Source organism: Strigops habroptila, chromosome Z (assembly GCF_004027225.2).
Source record: "Strigops habroptila isolate Jane chromosome Z, bStrHab1.2.pri, whole genome shotgun sequence".
Taxonomy (NCBI): domain Eukaryota; kingdom Metazoa; phylum Chordata; class Aves; order Psittaciformes; family Psittacidae; genus Strigops; species Strigops habroptila.
This window is the reverse complement of record NC_044302.2, coordinates 89,127,692-89,145,918: the sequence shown is the minus strand read 5'-3', so window position 1 is coordinate 89,145,918 and position 18,227 is coordinate 89,127,692. Positions and strand designations below refer to the sequence as shown.

The window sequence follows — 18,227 nt, the reverse complement described above, 5'->3', positions numbered from 1 at the left end:
CAGGTAATGTCCAAAGGCAGTAATGTGGTTGTGCTGTAGGAGTATGTCCAGAACCAGAAAGTGGGGCCTTGTTGCTGTTGTTCTTTCATTAGTATTCAGTGATTAGACTATGGGGTAAGGCTTACAGCATTAGAAAATATGCCAAAATCTTCCTTGCCTTTTAGTGGAATTGTATCTAAAAATAATAAAGCTGTAACCATATGAAATACATATGATAATGTTTTATGGAAATTTTATAAATTTAGGCCCAGTAAGTACATGATAAAATAGTCAGCCTAGACACAGTTTAGTGATGATTTGATGATTTCCTTATCTGACACAGTCATGGTTCCAGTGTAAGCTAGTGTCACATTTGCTTGTACTGAGTGGTGCACAATATGTAGAGATACTTGAAATAGATTGATGTCATCTTACTAAATAATAGAAACTTTAATTTTGACTATTTGTTAAATTTAAGCTATTTATGTTGTTCATTTAGCAGCCATATAATTCTAATGTCACGTGTCAGCATCCTGTTTACATTTAGCTTGCTACAATATGCAGTTTGTCTTGTTTGATATTAATATTTTCCCTTTCTAAAAGAAAAAAAAATTAGCTTACTCTTATAATGCTAAATTAATTTTATCTTCCAGAAAAAAATTCTGGGTTTTTTTTTTTGGTGAGAGGAAGCTTTATCCCGCAAAAGGGAAGAATATTTTGGAGTAGGGAATAATAGCTATAGCAGAACTGTTATTACACAGCTCTGGCAGCCAGATGCTGTGTGATGTCACATTTGTGAAATACTGAAGCCTACAAGTGCCTATGTCTGTCATATAAGTAACCAACAACTTATGTAAACCTGTAGTAATTATAGAAAGGATTACAAATGATATCTACTTCAGCATATGCTTGTTTTGTGATTGTGATTCTTATAAATTTGGGTCCACTATTCTCAAATATCTAACCCTTTTAATTGTTGTTTTAGAATTCATTCTTTTTCTTTTTTTAAATTTATTTCTTCTGCAGCAGAATTCCATTAAAGCTGATGCTTGATTGGAAGGAACTTTTTTTTAATGGAAAACCGATATATGAACAAGCCTCAATTCAACCTTTGCTGAGTGAACCAAGCCCAGAACAACTTGTAGAGCTGAATAAAATGAATCTGTTAGATGAAAAAGATTATAGTGAATACAAGGTACATCAAACTGATAAGGCATAATGGAAGATAATACACTTTGATTTTTCATAATCACAAACATTTGTTGTGATGTTTCATTTTGTTCTTTTACAAGTTTCAAATATCAGATTTTGACGTGCATTTTCTTTTCATTGCCTCAGGTTCTATATGAAATATATGGCTATATTTTATGTCAATAGCAGTGGAGAACTGGTAAAATTTTAAAACACTTATAATTTCATTCTTGTATATAACATTGATTGTTTTTCCCTCTTGAGCTCGTAGGACCAATATATTAACTTGATAGTCTTAATTTCAGCAATTTTGAGTGAAAGCTTTCTGATAAGATTTATTAGTTTGAGAGAAGCATTTGTTTTACAATGGTAACATTAGTGAAAATTATTAAAAATGGCTGGCATTTTTCTTAACCTTCCATTAGCATACAAGTAACTATTTTTCAGGGAGCCTTAAAACTTTTCTTTAGCTTTACAATACTTTAATATAATTTCACAAGTTACAGGTGAAGTAGTAGTGTTTTCCTGTTTAAATGTATTGTACAATTTTTTTCCAAATTACATTAATAGTACTTTTCTTTGGGAGGAAAAGAAAATCATGCTACATATTCAGTCTTCTGAAATAATCTGTTTAACTAGAACATGGCCAAATCATGGCAAATAACCAATCTTTGACTTGTTGGGAATTTATAACTACAATATATACATAACTGCAATATATATTTTACCCACATCCTGAACCGATTGGTACATTTTCTCTTGCAGTGAGTATAAGTGTTTGTTACAAGTTTCTGTGATGAATGTCTGATAGCTCGATTTACTTTCGTTTCAATCTTAATATACATTTTTCTGATTATCTACTATTATAGTTTGTTATCTGCTACTCTGGTATCTATTTATAAAGTCCTTGTTCAGACTTTATCAACTCGTAATGGATTTCTCGATCACTTTCTTTAGGTGAAAAATGCATATATACAAGACCAACAGGGAGGACAGATGGGACAGACAGGCAGGAAAGAGTGGGGTGTTTTTCCGTCATACTGTTGTTTATATTACACAGTAGTAGTCTTCTCTGGAAGTAAAGCACTGGAGTTCTCAAACATTTAGTGACACATTTGAAGTCTCTTTTTCACTACCAGTCTGTTTCAACTGTACATCCACATAATTAATTTTTTCCCAGTTGTTCTTAGTCTTATGCCTTTCTGAATCAGTATTCCTGAAAAGCTGGTATCATATGACGTGTAAAATTTTTGGCACCAAATCATATTTGTGTCTTCTAAAACCCTAAGTAAATTACTAATACTTACCTTCAACTGCTTCTAGATAAAGGTATGTTGGCAGGGCATTCTGGCAGTTTATGCTGATTTTCTTAACCCTTCAGAAAAGCTCAGCAAAGGCCATTTTGCATCTCTCAAGATTATTAAGTTTACATTAGGAATACGGACTAAAAGTGTCAGATATATTTAATAAAATACAAGAACAAGATACAGTGCTGTCAGTCCACTGCACATTACACATTATATTGAAAATATTTGGAAACTACTATATCATCAGTTGTAGCTAATCACTTAATAAATTAATGGAAGCACCCAAAATAAACGTAACAGTAGGCACTGCTCAAAATATCAAATAATTTCCAGTTTAGATCAAGAGTGTTGACAAGGAGTTACTTAACTTTCACCTGGATACCTGAAAATGTGTTTCTGACGGATAAGCTACTTTCTTACAAGAAAGGTACAGCCTAGCAGTCTTCTGCTTAAAAGGGCAAGAAATCTGAAAGGTGAGTACGTTGAATGGGGAGCCCATTCAATTTGAAATTAATTTTTCCTCCTAGAGTTTCACACAACTGATCCATCTTTACTTATTGTTTAAGGAAGAATGGTTCAGATAGGACAAGGATTTGGGTTTTTTAAGCATGTTTTTTCAATTACATATTAAGAAGTATGTTTTCTGAGATCTATTAGAGGGGATATTGTGCAACTCAAGATTTTTTTTTATTTGGTTTTACTGATAAAAGTAGGACATATTTTTATTTAGAGTGATAATAAGTTACACTGTATTATTCTATCTAATGCACATATATTCAAAGTCGACAAGTTCTGTTCAAAGTTCTGTTAGTAGAATGTATGCTGTGAAAATATATCATTCATGTGAGTAAGTTCAGAAAAAGGTTGCATATTCTGCCTGGAACATAGATTCAAAACATTATCTTTCAGCAGAACTTTGAAACTGGTTGCTTCTGTTAATGGTGATTAAATATTTAATTTTAGAATGATATAATTGTTGAGGTTGAAAGGGATATGGAGGTCATTTAGTATCACCTCTTTGTTCAAAGCAGGGCCAACTTCTGAGCAACTTTATCTGACTCAGAACCTTGTCTGGTCAGCATTCAAGTATTTCCAAGGATAAAGATTCCACAGACTCTCTGTGTTTAGCCACTCTTATGTGAACTTTTTTTTCTTCATTATTTTTCCTACTTGGAGTTTCCCTTGCTGAAACATTTGACTGTGTGCTACCCTTTATTTTGCACCCCAAATGAGGTGGCAAGCCAGAGTCTATTTGGGAATATTATTGTATCTTTCAAACAGCTTTTTAGTATCCGGCAACCAAATAATAATTAATACAGGACTAGAATCACCCTCCATACTAAAATATTCTCTTTTAGCTTTTTGTACCACAAGTTGCACATCAGAGCTTTCCTAGTGCTAGAAGATCCAGTACTGGTAGAGTATATATTAGAGTCACTAATGGCAAAAAGTACAATTCTGTATTCACTTCTTTTGACTACATGCTTCCAATCTCATCTTTCTTCCAATGAGATTGTCAGTAAGAGTATTTTTGCTAGCAAAACCTCATTAAGCTGCATGCTGGTAACTCATAGTACTGATAAATTTATATTGATCTTAAAGTAGTCAAATTGAAAGTTTCTAATCAATATTTCCTTCCCTCAAAATTGTTTCAATTATATGGTGGCTTGTTTGTTTTGGATTGTTGATTGTTTTTATTTGGTTGGGAGGGTTTTTTTTTTGTTTGTTTGTTTGTTTGTTTTGTGTGTGGGTGTTGTTTTGTTTTGGTTTGGGGGGGAGGGGTTTTTTTGTTTGTCTGTTTTCTCTGTATTGTATGTGTGTTAGGAAAATATAGATATTTTAAATCTTTGTCCTTACAGATTTTCAAAGATTTATGTGTAATACTGGACAATAACATTGTGTGGTTTTTAGAGTGCTGACTATTAGGATACTGACCTTCTATTCCAAAAATCGGCTACTGATTCATTCTGTGGTATTGGTGAAATGATTTTTCATGTTTATGGAATTAAAAAAAATTATTCTAGGAATCGACGAAATTGTGGGAGTTGTAAGAGTACTTGTCTCAACTAGGTACTAGTGAATATCATTAATGCATAATGATTATGACATAATTAAAGCTTTTAACAAGGGTCTATTCTAAAAAATATTTTATTACTTAGTAGTATTCAGATTTGCTTATTGTATCTATCCAGTTTGTGTATAAATACATATATCTAGAAAGATGAAAAACCAGGCATATTAACAAATTATTTGGTAATTTGTCATTTATACAGAGTATGACAGGGGAATGGTGCCCAGATGAAGAGAATAGTGACAACAAACCTCCTCTTAATAATAACATATTGGGTCATGTGCTTCATAGACTAACGGAGATTTTCAATCCTCCAAAACCCATATCTTCACCTGCATTTCCTCCTTTTCCTATAAAGGGATGTATTTTGGGAAAACCTTTCAGTGGAAAAACTACCTGTGTAAAGTTTATTGAAAAAGGTAGAGTGGGTTTGTTCTGTTTATTTGTTTGTTTGTTATTCCTAAAATTCTTTATTTTATTATATAAATTTTAGTCTTTATTTGCCTTAAAATCCCACTTTTTTGTGTACTAGTTTGCAGTATTCAGGTACTATCTGTTGATATTTTGGTTCAAGAGGCCATCCAAGCTTTTCTTAAAAATGAAATGAAAAGTGAGCAAAATACGCTTCCACGAGACGCAGAGAGTTCTGGGGAAGAAAATGAGGTAAGCAATTTTGTTAATTTTGATTTTGGCTCCTACAGGGAGATGAGCATGAAATATGTAAAGAAGAAAGTATGTTTCAATTTTTTTGCTAGATTTCAAACTTAACTCTAAGTTTTGACTTACAAGACTTTGAGAATCAGCTTGAAATGACAGGCTTGTTTTTCCTTTAATATGTAGTTTCCTTTCTAATCCATTTTCTTTCATAACTGATACAACGTCAAGAAGAACTTACCACTGCTCGATGTATTAAAGAATCTTGAAACAGAAATACCTATCAATAGAACCGAAGGTGGGTATATATTTTACTTATATATGTATATAGACATGTAATATTACCAGATTTAAATGACAATTCCTCTTTCTCTTGTACCTTTGAGGTAATATCCATGACGTCTGAGTTTTCACAGTAGTTTCCATTACGAATTTCCTGTTTCCACACATTCCTAGTGTCTGAGAATAGCAAGTGAGGCTGCTCCATGAAGGAAAGTGAGCTAGGCGACAAGGGCAATAGCAAAGCAGGAAGTGCCAACATTCGCCCACAAAGATTGAGAATATCCACTGATGTCAGGGTCACAATCAGGTCCAGAGGCATTGTTCAGTCTGAGCCTCAGTCTGATGCTCTTCACCTTCTTTACTGCGAGGGCACGTTGCCAGCTAATTGTCAACTTGTTCTTCTCCAGGGCCTCCAGGCCCTTTTCTGCAAAGCTGATTTCAAGACAGTTGACCCCCAGATGGTATTGAAGGCGGGGGGGTGACTGACCATATACAGGACTTTGCATTTCCCTTTGATGAACTTCATGAGATTTCTGTCAGCCCTTTCCTCCAGCCCATCAAGGTCCCTCTGAAGGGCAGCACAACAACGTCGTTTATCGACCACTCCCCTCCAGTTTGCTGAGGGTCCACTGTGTCTCAATCGTGCAGGTTGGTAATGAAGACGACAAACTATATTGGTCTCACAATCCACACTTGGGCTACACCACTGATCACTGACTATCAGCTGCACTTCATGCTGCTGCTCACAACTTGAGCATGGCAGTTCAGCGAGTTTTGAGCCCATCTCACTGTCCACTTACCTCGTCCATATTTCATCAGTTGTCTATGAGGGTGCGAAGGAAGACAGTGTCAAAAGTCAATGTAAACACCACACGCTGATCTTCGCATCAACCACTGAGCCTGCCACCTCACTGTAGAAGGTTATCAGGTTTGTCAGGCATGATTTCCCCTTCCTAAAGCCGTGCTGACAACTCCCAGTCATCTCCTTGTCTTTACTGTACTTGGAAATGTTTCCATGCATATTTGCTCCATCAGTTCCTAGGGACTGAAGTGATGCTGGCTGGCTTCTACATCCCAAATTCCTTCTTCTTGCCCTCCTTGAGAAGAGGCGTGGCAGTTAAATTCTTCTCATCCTGGGCGTCTCCCTAGTCACCAAGGCCCTGCCTGTGGCAGGGGCGCTAGAACTAGATGATCTTTAAGATCCCTTCCTACCCATACCATTCTATGGTTCTATGATAAGATTATTAAGAGTGGCCTAGCAATGACATCATCCAGGTCCCTTAGCATGTGTGGGTATATGCCATCAGGTCCCACGAACTTGTGTGTTTCCAGTTTATGTAAATGTTCCTTAAGCTGATCCTCCCCTACCAAGCGTAAATCTTTCTCGCTGCAGACTTTCCTGCTAGTCTCTGCAGCTTGGGATACCTCAGTCTTTTGCATGTCTCAGCAGGTGCACGTTTTCCCGAGACTTCCTTTTGCTGTGGAGAGGCCTGTAAAATCCCTTCTTGTTGCCCTCCTGACTAGACATAAGAAAAGGCTTTTTGCTCATGAGAACTATCAAGCATTGAAACAAATTGCCTGGAGAGGTAGTGTAGTCTCCATCCTTGGGAATGTTCAAGATGACGCTGGGTAAACTATTGAGCAACGTGGTCTGACCTCATAACTGACGCCACTTTCTGCAGAAGGTTGAACTCAAACTAAGTGACTTCCAGAAGTTGCTTCCAACCAGAATTAATCAATGATCCTATGATTCTAGCAATTGTATATACTTTCTGTATAGATTTTTTTCAAAGAACAATAATGAGGCATATACTTCAATTATCTATATACAGTAATAAGTATTACAGTAATAGAATTGTCAAACTTTGCAATGTACATGTTTCAGGCAATTTTCCTGTCGGAAAGGATCCATCTTGGCAAGAAATTAAATCAGATAACAGTCAAGATGACCTATCTAAGGTTTGTAATCTAATTTTCACTTCTACTTTCTAAAGATGCATTAGCTAAAGTGGCTAAACTACTGAAATGGTGACATCCTTTTATCATTCTGAATCAATTTGTTGACCTCACTGCAATTATTTTCTGTTTGAAATATGAAAAGAGTTTATTATGAAAATCTATTCCTTTGTATCTTGGTTAGAGTTGTACATATTGTTAAAGTTCTGTATCTTCTCGTTAAATCTCATATTTACGTAAGATATGATATTATGCCATTTCTGGGTTAGCAAAAATGTATTTCTGATCTTGCTGCTGCCAAGCAAATAGATAATTCATCCCATGACAAGGTTTCTTTATGTTGAAAAATACTTAATTCTACAGTGACATCTTAGACTTCGTTGCTTACTGGAAAACACTTCAGAAGCTGAGACATAAAAGAATCCCTATGTAATTAATGCTGCTGTAGGAAACCATCAGTAGAATTACGGTATATGAAAATCAGAATAAGCTTAGAACCAGGACACTTAATTTGTTGTTTCTTGGTCTTTATATCCTTTGTTTCTCAACCTTGTTTCTGTCTTCATTTTCATGAGTGTAATGATGGAAATCTGTTGGAGGTTGCACTTAACCTAGGTCTTTTTTACATCGTTTGAAACTACTTATCCTTAAGAGATAAATATTAATTCTAAACTAGTAATACAATTAATTTAAATAAATGATATGTGATATATAAAGTAGAATCATACTCTTTTTAATAGTGAGCGTTGTGAACATTCTGAGCAGATGAATCTTACCCTGCACTCTTCCACAGCTATCTGTACGTGCCCAGCTTGGCGCCACATCACAGAAATTGTTGAAGAAAGGAAAAAGCATTCCTGATGAATTACTAATTGACATCCTATTGGAGGCCATTAAGTATGAAACTATAGCTTTTTTTCTTTAGTTATTTAGAACGTAGTTACCCAGCTTGTATTCTAGATTCAGACATTTCTCTTTTTTAAGGTATTTTTTGAACACTGGAGTCTTCTAATTTGAAAGTGGAGATAATTAGTGATTAGTGTGCATTTTGTGGTAGTAGTAGAATGCTAGCAGTAGAGTCTAGCCCTAAATTTTGCAGACATTATTGCGTACTACTGAAGGTAAGTGAAAAAATACACGACTATCACGTAGTCATTAAATATAACTAATGTGAATATAAATGTCTTTATTTTGTTGAAGCTATTCAGCATGTGCTAGTATTTTTTCTTTTAGGTTTTGTGAAATGAATAATCCAAACATTCATACTTTAGCAGATAGGTTGCTTATTTTTGTCTACTCTTGTTTGGCAGAAAATGATCTCAACTACCTAGATGTGCAATTAGTACTTTATTTTCCACATGAATATGATTTCAGTTATATTACTCCCATTAGTATATTTTAAAGTTATGAAACAGATTTTTCTATTTGCTATTTCAGTACAAAGGTACTCTGTAGTACAAAATTGTGTAATTACACCTCTAATCATAGTCTGTATACTGTATAGAAAAAGTGTTTTTGAAAGCTTTTATTCATTTTTAGTTAGGCTTCATGTTATTTTTCAGATCTAAAATCCATTGCTCTACAGTTCAGGATTTAATTATGTGTGTCATATTCTCTATTCAACAGGATATTTAATATAGTGAATTCAGAATGAGACTGCTAGGGCAAGCTTTTATTTAGGTGTTATTATTATGCTATCAATTCACTGTATAAATCTGGATCTTCATTTACTTTTAGACAAACACCACCAGAGAAGGGGTGGATTGTGGATGGTTTTCCGATGACAATTAATCAGGCAAAGCTGTTTGAAAAAGCCTACACCGGGATTGGTCCAGAAGCAGAAGATGTAAACTCTGTAAAGCTCTCACTTGTCATAGATCCCAGAGCCCCTAACAAGCCTCCTGCTACTTCACCTGCATTTGATATATCTGTATTACTGGATATTTCAGACACTGTGGTACTTGAACGTGTGGCTAACTTGAAGTGTAAGTTTCCAACTACTTTTACCAAGGTAAAATGGCAAGCAGATTTTGGTGTTTGTAAAAGGAAAGTTAAGATGTTTATAGTACTAACATATCTAAATTGTGAGTACTTTGCAACATAACAGCAAACTGCACATTTTAATTAAAATACTAAATTATAACAATATCTGTGTTTTCCTCTGAAAATTATGAAATCAGAAATTGTTCAGATTTCTTGACAGCTTTCTTCTCCGTTTGCAAGTATTTTTCTCCAGGAGATACATTTGGAAAGAGACGAAGAAAATTATAAACAAAGCGACGTGCCAACATTCATTCCCTATTTATTACTGCCTTTCCTTTGTCTTCAGTTAGTCAGTGAACAATCAGAAATTGTCAATTTTGACCACAAAGGCAAAAACGTGAAAGGCTTTTTGAGCTATGTTTCACTTCCAGACCACATGTTTTTAATTGTCCTTACTCACCTTGGCAAAACGTAGATTATTTTCATGAATTGTCCAGATTGTGAGAAGATTCCTTGCCATTGCTTTCACTCCAGGGCTTACACGGCACATAGTTTGAATTAAAGCGCCATTACCTTTAGCTTTTATCAATAGGTAGGAGTGAGGGTGAGGCAAAATCATTAGAGCTTCTACTAACAATGCAGTGAAGATAAATGTATAGACACCTGAAATTCTTATTAGACCTTGTGTTGCCAAAACACTTTGAAAATGTGATAATAAATGATATAATCTCAGAAATCCAAACAGAATTGATTTCATAAAATGTAACGTAGTGATAGAAAGAGTCAAAAGAGCAATAAAAAAACCCCAGAAATCTGTGAAAAAGGGCTTGTTTCTAATCAATGAAAGGGGTTTTCTTTAAATTTAGGAAAGACTTAAAGAGAGAATACTTTGTCTTCCGATGCAGTGGAATATGTACCCATTGATGTGAAAAGGAGTTGTTACTTCAAGGAAGATTCAGATTAGACTGGAAAAATACTTTCTAATTGTTATAATAGATAAGCCTGAAATAGATAAGTCCACCTGCAGGAATGCTCCTTTTCTAGAACTAGAGAGTTCTGTGACTAAAAGCGTATATCAGGAAATGTTAGATGATCTTAAGGTCCTTTCCAACCCTAACCTTTCTGTGAGTCTAGGATTGGCTATGCATTTAAACAGAGGAAGAGGCAAGACTCCGTCTTCAGGTCTTTTCCCTCTTAATTTTATATTTCTACCATTTTCTCCAACTTTTCCTTTTAGGAAGTTTGGTACCCAGTTTTTGAATGAAAAAATATAAGATCATGGAACACTGAAATTTTTCTTTTAGTAATTATCTTACTTGGTGTGAATAAGTATCTGCATAATTGCCTTTTTCAATATATGCTCATATATGCTGTTTTCTACACAGCAGATAAATCAAAGTCATCTCAGACTGAACAAGAGAACAAAAATCAAAATTCAGATGCTGTAATCCTGGAAGAGAAGATTGACTTCAGCAGAGACCAGGTGCTACATAGGTATGTTATACGAAGTACAAAGAAGTTGCTTCAGCCAAATGTTTAAGCATGTAATTGATTTGAATCTCATATGTGATCCATGATAGTACAGACATGCATAATGTTAAGAATTTGCTTAGGAATTTCTCTAATGTGAGACCTAAAGAGTACATTAATTTTTAGCACAATATAAATAATCCAAAAGGTAAGAATTCAGGTGATTTGTTTTTCCAAGTTATTATTCGAAGGGGATTTTTCTTTTTCAGAGATATATTGCACGAACCATACGTGTACACATACGTATATATATGTATCTATGCATACCTATATCTGACATCTGTCATGCATCATGTAACTGCTCTTTTTTTTCCTATGTTGAAAATGAATGGGTTGATGTGGATGGAGTGTTATTTTGCCAAAAATATTGCCTGGATTTGGTTTAGTATTAAAATAGATGGTCTGCTTTTTCTTTTGTTTATTATTTTGGTAAAATGTTTACTTTCCATTAGTTAGATTTTAATTTTATACATTAATATGATTTTTGTAGAATTTCAGGCTTTCTAGACACCTGGCCAAAATTAGAAAAATGGTTTTCAGTCCATCAAAATATTCTAGTGAAAGTCAATGCAGAGACAGAAGAAAGTGTTGTGTGTGAAACAGTGAAGGACATTATAATAGAAGAAATTTTCAAAAAACAGAATAGAAGTAAGTTTTCCTGTTATTACTTTTTACAAGACTTTGTTCTTTATAATTAAAACTAATACTAATCTGTGTAACTAAACATACATTTTACTGGCTTTGGAAGAATTTGGGGATGTGTGAGTCAGTGATAACTGACAGGCCAGAACTCTGAACTTCTTTGTTGTGTTTTTACCTTTTCAGAGGATATGGACCAATTTCGTGTGATTGTAAAGATAGTTTGAGAAAAAAAATAGAATATTTAAAGTGTCAATTTTATTTACTTAAATTTAATGAAGTAAAGGATTACTGAATTCAGTCCTTTCTTTCTGGTTTAAATGTAAGAAAGACTAACTTGTCATTATCAACATATATTCATCTATCATCATCAGCTTAAAAGCGTGGATAACTTGGAGTGGTTTTGACATGTGTTTTGGTGCATCTTTATTCCAATTTTCCTTTTAATCACCCAAAAAGAAAGAACCACCTAAAGAAAGGAAAAATGATGACATACCCAGGGGAAAAGATGCATCAAGTAAACTAGAATTAGTAGACTTCTGAATAACCAGGTTTTTTCTCCATAATTATTGCAAGAAAGTCTTGATGTGTCTTCTACCACCCCAAAAAAACCCCAAAACCCAACACCAAACAAATAAACAAAACCCGTAATAGCTTGAAAAGCAATCCTGACAGTCCTAGCAGTAAAAGTTTAGACCACTACTCGTGCACAAGGTTTCCAGTTCATTGACTCCTGCTGGAGTCAATGGCAGAATTCCTATTGATGCAAATGGAGTTGAAAATTTCTGGTTAGAATCCAGCTACCTTGTAGAAGTACTTTAATGACTATTTACTCCATATGGAGCAGTAATCCCTGTGGTCAGTAAATAATGTCTGATTTTATATTTGTGTTAATAGATTCCAAGCTGTCCTTCACTATTAGGTTTATATATCAGAACAGAGGTACGAGAATATATATTAATTTGTAGCATTCTGGGAAGGACACGGTAAGGCTAAATCCAGAGATTGCAAAATATTTAGCAGAAGCCGAAGTAGTTGGAATATTTTATGTGGCCAACAGTTTAGTTCATTTTATAAATTTAAATCAGGAGAATGATAGCAGTTTTTCCATTGAAGCAAGACTGTTTTTCAGAGACAGATTTGTCACACTTAAAGTAAAACAAAACAGAGCAGCTCTTCAAATATTAAGTTTCCTTCAAACAAAGAGACAAGGCTGTTCCAACAGTGGTTTAGTGCAAGCCTGTTTATTTTCTTTGCGTATTTTCAATCAACAGCAAAACTGGCTGGAGTTCGTGGTTATGATTCTGAACAGATAATGAATGTTAACTTAAAAATCTAGTTGTTGTAGGATCCTTCTGTGGTCACTGAGGAGAAGCTGGTATCTTTCTCGACATCAGATCTTAGGGTTGAATCATGCTCTGAAGCTGCTAATTACATTCAGTATTATTTTGCTATACTAGAGGTCAGCAGGGTTAGTTTTTCACTTGTTTCTTTCTCTAACATGATCTTTTCTGTGTCTTTTTACCCCATCCATCATCTTTCATACTTCTCAGCTTCTCATCAGAGTAAGGTGTATTTTCCATATTAGGCCAGATTTAGCTCAATTTATCTGTTATTTCTTCAATGTTTGTTTTTATTGATTCACTCTTTCCCAAGTCTAGCACAGAAGCTGTAAGTGTTTACGATCATTCTTTAGTTAAGCAGGTAGTCTTTGAAATGGTGACAGTTACAGTGAATCTCAGAATTGTATCAACACCACTGGCCTTGATTTACCTGGTAAAGAATTTGTTATGTATATGCATATATAATAATTCATTATCTTCCTGTTTTCCTCACAGTGCTGGTTTTAGAAAAGTATCAGTCCTGCAAAATATAAGCTTAAATGGAAAGTGATTTTGTAACTTTGGCATCACTGATTTGATTCATATATTTTTTGACGAACAACACATAAGTAATGAAATATTTAATCTGTTCCGTTATTTCGAACTTGTCAGAGTAGCATAGATTCTGTTTATTGATACTGAAAATGCATTTGAAGGTAATAATTGTATGTTCCTATAACAAGGATCTGCTACAGAAAGATCACCAGAAAAAAAAATTTCACCAGTTAATATAAGTAATATGGATGCACATACACAGGAAGACCTACTTCCTTCCGTTCCTGTGGAACCACCACCAATTGAACCAGGATCAGATGAATGGATTTATGTAGATGAACCACTTCCCAAGGTACATTAATTCATGATTGAAAGTCTTAGATATCAAAGTATATATTTTTCTCAGTATTTTATACATATTCTGCCTGAACCTGTTGTTTCACTGTGGTTTTTTTCTTCAATATTTTTCAATGAAAGATACACTGGTACTGTATTATAAATATTTAAAAATATAAATAACAGTTGCTACTAAAATATATAAAATAAGGAAACACACTTTAAAATTCTGATCTTTTTTTCTAAATTCTTCACAATGATGAAGAATAGCACATGGATGCCAAATTAATGATACTTTTTAATACTATGAAATACTAACATAATGTTACTAGGTCAGTTTCCTGTTTCTGACAAAGGCCAGTTGTGTATCTCTTAGAAAGAATGTAAGAATGGGGAAAGTGTGCACTGGTCTTTCTCCTAGGATACTTTTTTCTAACATGTTTTCCCCTGGGACATCTTCCTAGTTTCCAGTGATCTGAAATTTAGGGTTTCCTTGAGATTATTTTAAATCTGTGTCTTTGTGTTTAGTAGCTCTCAGAAGAGTTTTGTTCCGTGATTATGTCTGATTTCTTTTTTTGAAGCAATTTACATTTTGGTCTCCATGATACAGCTTGTATAATTATGCTCATTCTGGGGAAAAAAAAAAATCTGTCTCTCTGCTTTAAACCTGCTGTTTGCCTGGGTCATTTGAGGATGCTAGTTCTTGGATTGTGACATATAGCAAATAATAATGCTATATCACCCTCTGAAGGTATGCAAGATGTGACAGGCACCTATTACATCTTCATTTAATTCAGTGTTTCTTTGCTTCTTCAATACAGTCATAATCTCTTTAACTCACCTCATGTGGGCAGTTCATATGTTTAGTTATCATTCTTGCCCTTCTGTCTGTTCTACTGTAAATTTTTTGAGATGGGGAGCTAGCACTGCATGAAGTATTTGAGATGTAGATTTCAAGGCTGCTTAATATTGCTTTGTATTTTGTTCTGTAACTTGTTTCCTAATATTTACCTGTTTTGCCTTCATGAGTGCAACAACCTCACATATGTTGCATTTCCTCTAGCCATGGGCTTTATTTTGTATTTCATGACAGTCAGTCAGTCTGTCTGATTCAAAAATGTCACTTTTGCAACACTAGATAGTTGGCTTAGGTTTTTACCAGCTTTGGCAGTTGTGTACCATCAAATTTTGATACTTAAATACTCGCTTAGAATCTTCACCTAGTTTTTGAGCATATCCAAAACAACAGATATTGGAATATTCTGCTGGAATTTCCCATTCGTTTTGAGTACTGCCACTTTTTTCCAAATAAATCCGCAGGATAAAACTATATGTTGATACAGTGTCTATAGTCAGTTGTAAATAATTATAAATCAAAAGAAATACACCGTGAAGAAAAACTGTAATATGATTTCATGAGGTAATCTTTCTTATATTTGCTAATGTTACAGTTAAATGGGTTACCAAGAAATATATTGATTAATTTCTATGTTTTTTAAAAATTCACAGGAGGTACCTGGTTTTTTAGTACCTTACTGGGAAATGGTAGAAAATACATATATGAATACCATCAAAAGTATACTTAGGTGTCTAAGGGATGAACAGCACTCAGTGATTTATTACTTAGCAGATGTTAGGTAAGTAGAAATAGTAGCTTATTACATTAATATTAGTATTTACCTGGGGCATGTGTCTTTTAACGCCAAAACTATTTTTACCATAATTTACAGAAAAAAATTCCAAGATTATTTGAAGCATCCTGATCTTAAGCAGGAGTTTATATCTCTGTGGCAATCAGATTTTAATTCAATTGCTGATGACCTGCGAGATGATGAGGAAGTGAAAGCAGAACTACACCAAAGAGTTACTGTAAGTAAATGGCAAAAGTTAAAATATTATTTCATTGTATATATAAGCTTGATATAAAATGAATTTTTTTGTTTGGTTGGTTTTTTGTGTGTTTTTTTGTTTTGTTTTGGTTTTCTTTTTTTTGTTTGTTTGTTTTTTTGTTTTGGTTTTTTTTTTTTTTGCTTTTACCACTCCTCTGAAACTATCTCATTTCCTCTTGTACATACAGTATTCTGGGGTTTTGCCATATCCTTCTTATGTCTTACGTCTTTTTTTAGGTTATACAGTGGTATCCTAGTATATTGTAAAATAAGTATTTCTCTGCTTTTCTTTTCTTTACATTTTATGGTTTTCAAAGATTTTACTCATGAGTTTGGAGATTTCTATCACAAGCTAATAAATCTTAGCAGTAATTTAGTTTTTCCATAAATGATATAATGTAATATATGTTGTCTAAAACTGATTTGTACAAAATCCAGAGAATTTCTTTGAAATGTTTTGGCTCAGCTACATCTTTGCTAGGTCATACACGTACTGAGAATTCTTCTTCACAAAAACCCATAAGGGTAAAGGTCCTAAGAAGTTCAAAGCCATATTTAACATAGGCAGTAAGTAGAGCTCTCTTTGAATTTATCAGATTCATATTTCAGAAAAGACATGGGGTTTAGTTGAAACCATATCAGGAAATGCTCCCAGAAAGGGGAAAAAAATGCTGGTAACATTATTAGTTGGAGGGAACATAGGTGGAAGCATGTTTGAATTCCCTGAGCTGGAAAAAGAATTGGATCTCCTTTTCTATAGCATTATTTCGATAGAATGAAGTAGAGGACTTAAAAATCATCATCCATATTCTGAATTTCTACTACATTGAAAGACTGGAATCCCTCTGTCCTGTATTTTAGAAAGCTAGAATTAATATTTGGCCTTTCGCTCATGACAGAAATCTATGTTTGACATTATCCATTTCAAATTAGGTTAAGAGGAGGTGATAGTCCCATATGATGCAGTAAGGCTCAGATACTGTGATAAGGCTAAGCAGTTTGGAGTAAATATATGATTTCCAGAATTTCTGTTTCTGAATGACCCATTCTACCCCTTGTGGATCCCAAACCTGTGGGTGAATGTGAAGATGATATTTTCTCTATGCTTTTATGCCCTGTCCATTGTACTTTCCTGAATGTGAGAATTCTGTCATACAACCTTCCTTGCTGCTAGAAAAGGAGAAGAGAGGAAGTTAAGAGAGTGATGATCTGTGGAATGTTTTTCCTGAAACATTTCCAGCTTTCCCAGACTGTCAGCTGGACCCTTTCTGAAATACTGTCTGCATTGGAAGCTGCCAGCTGTGAAACCTAAAAACCAAATTTCTCTGATATCAACTGGAAAATGTGAATATCCGCCTCATTTTGTGATGTGTGAAAAATTCCTCAAAGGCCTACAGCCCAAAGGGCAGCCAAGGCTTTGGGATCATAAGGGTCTAACCTCAGAATTACTACTGATAAAATACGCTTGAGCAGCCCATCTCTGTTACACCCCCTTTCAGTAATTTCTCCAATTTCTCTCCATTGCTATCACTCAACATAGTCACTATGGGTTAAGCCCCCCTACTTGTCTTGTTCCAGATAGAAAAGGACTTAGCACATGCGTCCATTCTTTTTTTTTTTTCACCACCTGATTACAAGGAAGCCAATACATTTAACACTCTTCCTGCCGCCTTTCATTACACAGAAGTCTGTCACACTATTTCCATGCAGAGATGGCAATGGGGAACAGAATGCTTGGATGCATGTTGCATGCTTAATAGATCTTCGGTGCTGTCAGTAAGCTACATAGTGCTGCTATTAGATACAGTCCACTGGTTGAAGAGCCCTTAGTTATGAAAAACGTTGAAGAAAAAATGGCATGAAGCTATCCAAATTGGAAGAATTCTGGAACTCTGACATACTCCGAATTTTTCCTATATTTTTTCCCCTTTGAGTATTCTTCTTATAAGTGTATTAGTTAGAAAACAATTTAAGTGGGAAATTATTGGTGCAGTTGAGAGCTTAGCTATTCATATTCTTATATCTTTTTCTAGCTTAGATAGACTCTGCCTGAGGAAAGCAAAACAGCCTACACATTCATCTCATACCTTTGTATTATTCTCTGTGGCACATTTGTAAAGCTACTTTCTGTCAGCTTTCTGTAAGCACATGACTTGTTGATCAGTCTTTCATATTTATAACAATAAAGAAAAAGCCCCAAGTGGGAAGATGCCTTATGTACAGGCAAAAAAATTTAATTTTTAATAATAAATACGAAAAAGGTATTTAAGTTTTCTTTCATAGTTATTTCTCATATTTGATTTTGTGTTTTAGGACCTAAGAGATCTTCTTTGGGATATCTGTGATAACAGAAGGGAAGAAGCAGAGCAGGAACGTACTGATATCATGAATGATGGCTGGTTACCAGATCATAGGGGGATTGCAGTGAACCATTTCTTATCACTTATGCAGGTATGGCTCTACTAGAGTCTGCAGTGAGAGGGGACAATGACTTAGGTTTGGAGGACCTAAGTAAGCCTCAGAGCAATTTCAT

General features: G+C 34.5%; 1 protein-coding gene across 8 annotated transcripts in view; it reads left to right on the top strand.

The window, feature by feature from the left end:
* The window catches only part of SPEF2 (sperm flagellar 2), a 78,001-nt gene that overhangs the window by 16,488 nt on the left and 43,286 nt on the right, over window positions 1–18,227 (top strand). For 5 of the 8 annotated variants that reach the window (XM_030470401.1, XM_030470404.1, XM_030470408.1 and 2 more), the window contains 13 exons: window positions 1,006–1,174; window positions 4,751–4,967; window positions 5,081–5,211; window positions 5,434–5,500; window positions 7,370–7,443; window positions 8,234–8,337; window positions 9,178–9,425; window positions 10,809–10,917; window positions 11,444–11,601; window positions 13,658–13,821; window positions 15,315–15,442; window positions 15,536–15,674; window positions 18,008–18,145. In XM_030470401.1, coding sequence (XP_030326261.1) covers window positions 1,006–1,174; window positions 4,751–4,967; window positions 5,081–5,211; window positions 5,434–5,500; window positions 7,370–7,443; window positions 8,234–8,337; window positions 9,178–9,425; window positions 10,809–10,917; window positions 11,444–11,601; window positions 13,658–13,821; window positions 15,315–15,442; window positions 15,536–15,674; window positions 18,008–18,145 — 1,846 coding nt within the window. Of the gene's footprint in view, window positions 1–1,005; window positions 1,175–2,810; window positions 2,951–4,750; window positions 4,968–5,080; window positions 5,212–5,433; window positions 5,501–7,369; window positions 7,444–8,233; window positions 8,338–9,177; window positions 9,426–10,808; window positions 10,918–11,443; window positions 11,602–13,657; window positions 13,822–15,314; window positions 15,443–15,535; window positions 15,675–18,007; window positions 18,146–18,227 lie in introns of those variants that run through there. The other 3 variants (XM_030470403.1, XM_030470402.1, XM_030470407.1) reach the window with 3 other exon arrangements.